The sequence below is a fragment of the Limtongia smithiae genome (genome assembly GCF_038497785.1).
Source record: "Limtongia smithiae strain NRRL Y-17922 unplaced genomic scaffold V1518scaffold_22, whole genome shotgun sequence".
Taxonomy (NCBI): Eukaryota; Fungi; Ascomycota; class Lipomycetes; order Lipomycetales; family Lipomycetaceae; genus Limtongia; species Limtongia smithiae.
In genome coordinates, this window is record NW_027117643.1 from 49,504 (window position 1) to 57,590 (window position 8,087).

An 8,087-nucleotide genomic window follows, 5' to 3' on the forward strand; every position below is an offset into this window, starting at 1 on the left:
CGACTCCGCCGGCGCATATCTATTCCGCACTACTCAAACCAACGCGTGCCCACACTACCGCCCTCTTGCCCTACATTAGCACCGCGTCTGCAATGCCGCGCCAGGGCATTGACGGGTCACTGGCCCCACCGCCGCCGCCACCAGCAAATGCACAGTCCTTCTCGCCGATCGAGCTGCGCGTGATTGTCGAGAAAATTCTCTACCCCGCCGGTATCGACGACCCGGTTACCGGCACCCCGCTATACGTTCTTAATTCAACTGCGCTCCCGTCCGCGAAGGTTGTGTCATACTCACTTCTGCTGCCGCACTTGCTCGATGTCATCGCTGGGGTGGACTATTCGATCGTGTTCTTTGCCGGCGGAGCGCCGTATCGCCCGTCGTGGGCATGGATGATCCACACATACTCCGTGCTTGACCGCGACGTGCGCAAGCGCCTGAAGCGGCTCTACATTGTGCACGAGAACTGGTGGGTGCGCACCATCATGGAGATGGTCGCGGGGTCTGTCTCGGGCAAATTCCGCAAGAAGGCCGTGCACGTCCCGAACATCTCCGTCCTCGCCACTTTTCTCGACATTCGATTCATACAGATTCCCCTAGCGGTTTATATGCATGATCGGCGGCTTGAGCCGCGGATCCAGTTTGAGAGTCCGTTCCCCCCGATCTTTGGCCGCGATTTACCCTCGAAGAACGTCGTTCCGCGGTTCTGGCGGCAGTGCATACATCATCTTGCCGTCGAAGGCATTTACACAGAAGGCATATTCCGAGTGTCGCCGCGCATGGAACACCTGGAAATTTTACGTGAAGCATTCGACCGGTGCCAGATCGTGGACCTGGCGGACTACTCACCGCATGTGTCGGCATCCATACTGAAGTTGTTCCTGCGGTGTCTGCCAACCGCACCACTGCCGCATGGGCTGCTGGAGCAGTTTCCGGACTTTTCCCCTACAAAGGAGTACACGGTGCGGGTGGTGAATGAGCTTGCACGGCAGACGCTGGAGCTGCTCGCGCTGCTTGTGCCGCTGCTACGGGCGGTGGCCAAGAACGAGCAAAACACGCGGATGACGATTGTAAATTTGGCCCGCGCAATTACACCGAGTTTGGTACGGCTGTCGATTCCGACGGACGAATCGCCGGAGATGGTGACATTCAATGGCAGCAGGACGGCGCTGGGGACGAACAACAGCAACGAGTCGAGCGTGACACTTGTGGCAGGGACAGCGACGGTGACAGAAGAGCCGGCGCAGCAGATAGAGTACGTGACGGATCCAGTCGAGACGGTTCGCATTTTGGAGTTCAACATGAAGGTGTTTGAGTGTTTGATTTATTACTGGAACGAGCTGCCCTGCTCGGAGCTGGGCAAGGAGGGGGGTGATGACAACGATGGGAAGGACGATGATGACAAGACGATTGGAAGGAACCGGAGTCGATCGATGTCGTCTACGACCACGGCGTCGTCGACGTCGTCGAAGCAGCTGCCGCCGCCGCTGCCGCTGAGGAAGTTTACGCCGCCCGGGTCGTCGGCGTCGCTGGCGGTGATGGTCACGAGTATTAGTTCGAATACGAGCACGACTAGTTCGGCAACGGCGTCACCGTCGCCTTCGGAAAGCTCGACGACATCAACCGTGCCATCGTTACCGGAGCTACATGACGACAAACCACAGAAGATCAAGTTCTCGTACTCGTCCAAGTCGGAGCCGAGCAAGACGGTGACGCCGTCTCTACGACATGCGAGCACTATGACACCAGCAATGAGTGCAGACGCACCGTCTACTAAGGCGATGTTTTCATACAGCACGAAGCAGACAGTACCGGTGCCAAACCCAACACTATCGCGGGCGTACACCGGTGTGGCAACGAATAGCAAGTTCCGCACGACGGCCACGGCAGGCGGGTTTCGGTGCATTTCAGGGGACACACCAGCGAAGACCGCAGAGATGCGACAAGTGTCGCCGTACGTGACGGCGCAGACTGCTGTGATCAAGACCGATAGACTACTGGCGAAGCCGCGTCCACTTGGTGCGAGTGCGGCGACGACGCCGGCGGCGCTGGTGGTGGGTGGGCCTACAATCGCAAGTGTGGGCGGGGGCAAGGAGAATGTTGCGCCGGGGCCGGTACGGAAGGGGAGGCGCGTAGGCCGGGCGCGAAGGGAAGACGAGGGGGAGGAGGACGAAGGGGGTGCGAGGGAAGGGGCACGGAAGAAGGGGCGCCTGGTGGAGGAACTCGCTCGGATCTATGAAGAGCGGAGCCAGAGTGCTGCGCTGCTGGGGCAGCTTTCGCGGTGAGGAGAGAGAACAGGAGATGATGTTGTGGAGATGCCGGAAGCGTCAGGGGTGGGCACGGCTCCGGAATAGCATTGAGGGCATATATACGGTATAACTGCTAAACTGGATCCCGGACCAGCGCCGGCGGCCGCGGTGACCGCCGCTGCGACAAAATTCTCACGGTGATAAATGCTGCCTGCGTACCCACGTCTACGTCTCCAGCAACTCGCGCGTCAGCTCTCGCACTCATCTGTATCGCTCGTAATGTCTGCTTACACGCCTCGCCAGGTTGGCGCCGCCAACACTACCGATTACCGCGTATATATCGAGAAGGACGGCGCGCCTGTGTCACCCTTCCACGACATCCCGCTCTACGCCAACGAGCAGAAGACGATCCTCAACATGGTCGTGGAGATCCCGCGCTGGTCTAACGCGAAGCTAGAGATTTCCAAGGAGATCGAACTCAACCCCATCAAACAAGACATGAAGAAGGGCAAGCTTCGCTATGTGCGCAATTGCTTCCCACACCACGGGTACATCCATAACTATGGCGCACTGCCTCAGACCTGGGAGGACCCCAACGTTGTGCACCCCGAGACACAGGCTGCGGGTGACAACGATCCTGTTGATGTCTGCGAGATCGGCTGGCAGGTGTCGTACCCCGGCGAGGTCAAGCAGGTCAAGGTGCTCGGCATCATGGCGTTGCTCGACGAGGGCGAGACCGACTGGAAGGTCATCGCCATTGACGTGCGCGACCCGCTCGCGCCCAAGCTCAACGACATTGAGGACGTGGAGAAGTACTTCCCGGGCCTGTTGCGTGCCACCAACGAATGGTTCCGTATCTACAAGATGCCCGACGGCAAGCCGGAGAACCATTTTGCCTTCTCTGGCGAGTGTCGCAACAAGAAGTACGCCACCGAGATCATTCACGAGACCAACGATGCTTGGAAGCGCCTTATGGATGGCCAGGTTCCCGAATCCAAGAAGATCGCGCTCACCAACACGACTCTCAAGGGTGAGGCCGGCTTCTCTGAGACTGCCGCTATCCCTGCCGGGGAGGCCCTCCCTGCGGCGCCGATAGATTCTTCTATTGACAAGTGGTTCTTCCTCGCGGGCGCCCAATAATCGCTTTTCCTTATCTCCAAAATATTTGTATTTACTACTGCTGTAGCGCCTTGAGCGCCGTCTCCAGCTGTGTCTTGTTATACTTGATGTACTTGTCTGCGTGCTTACTGAACTCGCCCCCTTTGTACTTCTCATAGAAGCGGTTGTACAATGGCACGATGATCAGGCTGAGTTCCTTCACTAAAAATCCCTTAAGCTCCGCATCCCGGAACGAGTACTCCCGGAACTTGGCGACAAGGTCCTCAAAGTCTGCGTTGAAGTTCTTGAACTTCTCCTTAATCTGCTCGCGGTCGCGCGTACTCATTGTCGTCCGCGAGGAGGCAGTATTGGTCCGCACCACCGTCACGTCGAGCAGGTTGTGCGCACACGCCTCCCAGCCTTCCAGGAACATGTTCAGCGCGCGCTTGCGGATCTTCTCCAGGCGCTCCGAGCCGCCGCCCGTGCTCACCATCGGCCACAGGTCCTGAGAGCCTTTAAGCGTGCGCTCTACGTAAAGAAGATTTGCGACGACCTGCAATCCCACCCTCGTCACCTTCTTGTACTGCACTCGGGCCTTCGCCTCAATGTTGCCTAACAGGTCATCGAGACACTCCGATATGTACAGCGCTAGGATCTCCGGCCCCATGTACGAGTTCTTCGGCGTGCCGCCCGTGGCCGCGGTCGACAGTGTCTGCTGGTATGTGAGCTTTAGCGACCACGCTGACGGCGGCCCCAGCGGAATCAGCAGTGGCGCGAGGATCGAGTCGTAGTCTTCCAACCGCACAAGCCAGCTCGCAGTCTGCTTCGTGATGTCAAGCACCTGGAAGTCGAGCGGCAGCTGTGGCAGAGCCTGTACAATGGTCTCAATGTGCATCAGCATCTCCGTGAATGAGTCCTGCGCGGTCTTGCGCAGCATCTTACTCGCACCTTCAAGGCTGAACGGCGGGTTCTCGACGGAGAGCAGCAGCTCGCCGTTTGCAAAGTGCACGAGCTCGATCAGGTCGTACGCGTAGAAGCAGTCACGGATCATGTTCTTGCGGATCTGCGTGGTCAGCGCCGCTACGGTGTTGGCAAAGTTCTTCTCCACGTCCTTTAGCGTCGCGCTCGCAACGGCTTGCACCGCGGCGGGCGATTTGAACACGGCCTCAATGTTTTTGGACTCGTTCTTCAACACACTCAGAACTGCATCGATGTAAGGCCGGAACTGACTCGAGCCCTTCTCGTAGTCGCCCTTGATCTCAAAGTTCACTGCCGCCTCGGACAGCGTTGTCAGGCGCCTGATGATGAACGTGCTCCGCGCGTCCACGTACAGCGGCACCGTCACCGTGGAGTCTGTCAGCGTGAAGAAGTCCACCATCGTCGACAGACTCTGCAATGTGTCCGGCGCAATGCTGCAGTCGAATTTGCCGTCGGCAACAGGAGTGTCGTCCTTTGCAATTTTCACAGGAGGATACACTGATACCGTCGCCAGTATCTTGCGATACCGGTCCCGGATGTTTCCCACCGCAAATGTAATCAGCTGCTGCATCTTTAGCGTCACCTGCTGCGAACTCTTGAGAGTCGACCCGTCCAGCGCTGCGATTGCGGCCTGTAACTTCCGAATACTCTGCAGACACTCGACCACCTCGAGATTCCCCCGCCGAATCCGCGCCTCCTCCTCCTCAAATACGGCCTGATGCGTCCGCAGCAAATCGAGCTCCGCTATCGTGCTCTCGATATGCTTTGACACGTTCGAGTACGTCTGCGTTGAGCCTGATATAGGCTTGATTGCGCTCTCGATCGCCGTAGACGCCTGACCGAGGCGATTTAGTGATGCCGCGATTTGCTGCGCGAGTCGATCAGACTGTTGCAGTGCGCTGTCAAGTCGCGAGAGCGGCGTCGGCGCCGCGGAGGGCACGTCCGTGAGCGTGGCCATGGCTTGGTGGCGAAACGTGAACTGGTGAAGACTGGGATGGACGCACTTCTAAGCTCAGCGTGTCTCCGCGTAGATCATCGCTATCGCTTCACCACCTGCCGCTAGTACACACCGCCGCCATGGCTCGAATGGCCGCATCCGCGCAGCGCTGGTCGCTGCGAGTGGCCGCACTCTGGACGGCAGGGAGGTCCACAGCACCGCACTCACGACTACACCCACGACCGCGTGCAGCTCGACATGCTGACAAGACTCCATCGCTGCTCCTGCTTCCAAGTATGATCTCCACGTCCTCTCAACTGCTCAGTGCTCAATGCTAACATGTCCAGACTCATCTCTCCTAGCCGCAACACTTGCGGTCGTTGCTACCTACGCCGCGACCTCATTCCCCGTCGACAACGACGATAGCACCTCCACTCCACCACAATCTCCACCCAAGCTCAAGCCATGGGAGTACGTCGGCCAGCAATACAGCGACATCCAGGCCAAGGTCTCCAAATTGCTCGACTCCAACGACACTGCTGCGGTGCTCGACTTCTTGAAAGACTCCCTCGTCCTCTCAATCTCCATTCCCGTTTGGATCCGCCAGCTGCAGTCCACCTTTGCGCTTGACGACAAAGACAGCCTCGGCTCCGAGATGATCCAGGAAAGTAGTAACGCGCAACTCAATCCTGAGATCGACTGGACGCCTGCACACGTGCGGTTAGGAGTAGAGCTCGCGCCGGAGGAGGACGCGTTCCGCAAGAACCGCGTCAAGTTCACGCGCCTGGCGCTGGCGACATATCTTGATATCCCGCTTGAAACGATAAACCCCCGCGATGTGCCTGTAATCGCAGTCACCGGGTCCGGCGGTGGGTACAGAGCTCTCATCGCCGGTGCGGGATACCTCTCCTCGCTTGAATCCTCTGGGCTCTTGGACTGCGTCACCTACATGAGCGGAGTCAGTGGATCGACCTGGCTGCTCGCGTTGTACTTCACGCTCGGAAACTTTGACACGCGGACGCTGATTGACCACATAAAGCAGCGTGTCGGAATCCACATTGCGTATCTCCCCGCCGTCATGGATCTCTGCACGACACCGCCGACAGACAAGTTCCTCCTGCACGGGCTCATTCAAAAGCTATACTACAAGTACACCGATGTGTCCCTGGCAGATATATACGGAATCATGCTGGCGAGCAGGCTTCTTATACCGGACAGGAAGATGATCCTGCACAACGACGATCTCAAGATCTCACGGCAACGTGACATTGTCGATACCGGCACCGTGCCCATGCCGATTTACACCGCCGTGCGACACGAGCTTGGGTTGGACAAGGCTCAACAACAAGAATCAGACACAACCGACATACCGTCGCAGGTATCTGAAGAAACTATCGCGGAAATAGAGCACACACGCAAGCAGTGGTTCCAGTGGTTCGAGGTCTCGCCGTACGAAGCTGGCTTCGAGGAGTTGCAGGCCTGGATCCCAACGTACGCGCTAGGGCGCAAGTGGCAAGCTGGGTCGAGCATTGAAGCACCAGTTCCTGAGCTCAATCTCACGTTACTTCTCGGCACCTTTGGCTCCGCGTTCTGTGCTACATTGTCGCATTTCTACAAGGAAATACGGCCGGTATTGCCTGGTGACATTGACATGATCCAGAAGCTTGATTATCTAGTTTCCGCAAATGACGATGATCTACGCGGCGTCCATCCAATCACACCGGCGAGTATACCGAACTACATCCTCGGGCTGCAGCAATATCTCCCCAAGACATGTCCAGAAAGTCTGCTTACAGCAAAGAACATCAATCTCATGGATGCAGGCATGGATAACAACCTCGCGTTCTACCCGCTACTCCGGCCGCAGCGCAATGTGGATATGATCATCGCGTTTGATTGTTCTGCTGATATCCAAGATGTCCCCTGGCTCGATCTCACGGCTGAGTATGCAGAGAAGCACGGAATCGCTGGATGGCCTTCTAGCGCATGTTGGCCCAAGAAGAAGAGCGAAGCTGCAAGCACAATCAACAAGGCCGGAATCACAGAAGAAAAAATGAAGGGTGATGATAGCTCTACTGATATGCTTGGACCTGTGTCCATCTGGACTGGTGTTGTCCATACCGACTCACCGGAGACTCAACAATCAGGTATGCTTCTTCCCCTTCTTGCACAAGCAGAACTAACAATTCAGCAATCACCCTGGTTTACTGTCCACTAATCTCACACTATGACTCTGATCACCACCTTACGAACACTGAATTTATGAGCACCTGGAACTTTGTCTACACACCAGAAGAAGTTGATAGTGTGGTCAACCTTGCATCCACCAATTTCAACCAAGGACAAGAGCAGGTGCGCGAAGCTGTTAGGGCTATCTATAAGCAGAAGAGGGAACAGAGACTTGCCATGGAGCAGTACATCAGGACTACATGGAAGAAGAGTATTCTCCATGGTGTCAAGGAGAGTACTGATTAAGTGTTACTTTACTCATTATTAATTGTATATAGAGGCTATAACTGGTTATGTGTATAGTGTATATTACTTATTATATAAAGCTCCTCAACATTGCTCTAATTGTCCTTCCTCACAGGTTAACTTACATGAGGCATGGCTTGTCTCTTTAGCAACTAAAGTTATATCTGCTTTGGTTTGTCTTTGACCATTTCTATTTATGTATAAATCTGGCTCTGGTATCATCTTTGGGGCATCTCAACAGATATGCACAGCATCTCTTTTATCAAATCATGTCCAAGCTTATAAAATGATATTTGCACTATTTTTGATATCCTGAGCAAAATCTGAATAGTAGAGCTTACAATTGCCCATAA

At 55.9% G+C, this 8,087-nt stretch overlaps 4 protein-coding genes across 4 annotated transcripts; 3 read left to right on the forward strand and 1 right to left on the reverse strand.

Annotated features, from left to right (window-relative positions):
* Positions 1-92: 92 nt before the first annotated feature.
* On the forward strand, positions 93-2,282 carry V1518DRAFT_378829 (uncharacterized protein; the record flags this gene model as incomplete). Its single annotated transcript, XM_066901620.1, has 2 exons — positions 93-1,139; positions 1,191-2,282. The coding sequence occupies 2 exons, from the start codon at positions 93-95 to the stop codon at positions 2,280-2,282; spliced, it is 2,139 nt and encodes a 712-aa protein (XP_066756815.1).
* A 93-nt stretch (positions 2,283-2,375) lies between these two features.
* V1518DRAFT_424088 (inorganic pyrophosphatase) lies at positions 2,376-3,603 on the forward strand. Its single transcript, XM_066905844.1, has one exon. It carries the CDS (start codon positions 2,451-2,453, stop codon positions 3,384-3,386), a length of 936 nt encoding a protein of 311 aa, XP_066756816.1. The 5' UTR covers positions 2,376-2,450; the 3' UTR covers positions 3,387-3,603.
* On the reverse strand, positions 3,332-5,490 carry V1518DRAFT_424089 (Cullin repeat-like-containing domain protein). The gene has a single exon (XM_066905845.1). It carries the CDS (start codon positions 5,278-5,280, stop codon positions 3,421-3,423), a length of 1,860 nt encoding a protein of 619 aa, XP_066756817.1. The 5' UTR covers positions 5,281-5,490; the 3' UTR covers positions 3,332-3,420.
* On the forward strand, positions 5,272-7,830 carry V1518DRAFT_424091 (acyl transferase/acyl hydrolase/lysophospholipase). The gene is made up of 3 exons (XM_066905846.1): positions 5,272-5,553; positions 5,607-7,406; positions 7,451-7,830. Exons 1-3 carry the CDS (start codon positions 5,400-5,402, stop codon positions 7,732-7,734), a joined length of 2,238 nt encoding a protein of 745 aa, XP_066756818.1. The 5' UTR covers positions 5,272-5,399; the 3' UTR covers positions 7,735-7,830.
* The last annotated feature ends 257 nt before the right edge of the window (positions 7,831-8,087 follow it).

Bases quoted from the DNA above. Each gene is read 5' to 3' on its own strand.
- V1518DRAFT_424088 (XM_066905844.1), top strand. From the start codon at position 2,451: ATGCTGCCTGCGTACCCACGTCTACGTCTCCAGCAACTCGCGCGTCAG.
- V1518DRAFT_424089 (XM_066905845.1), bottom strand. From the start codon at position 5,280: ATGGCCACGCTCACGGACGTGCCCTCCGCGGCGCCGACGCCGCTCTCG.
- V1518DRAFT_424091 (XM_066905846.1), top strand. From the start codon at position 5,400: ATGGCTCGAATGGCCGCATCCGCGCAGCGCTGGTCGCTGCGAGTGGCC. The intron at 5,554-5,606 runs GTATGATCTCCA...TAACATGTCCAG, and splicing joins ATCGCTGCTCCTGCTTCCAA to ACTCATCTCTCCTAGCCGCA. The intron at 7,407-7,450 runs GTATGCTTCTTC...CTAACAATTCAG, and splicing joins ACCGGAGACTCAACAATCAG to CAATCACCCTGGTTTACTGT.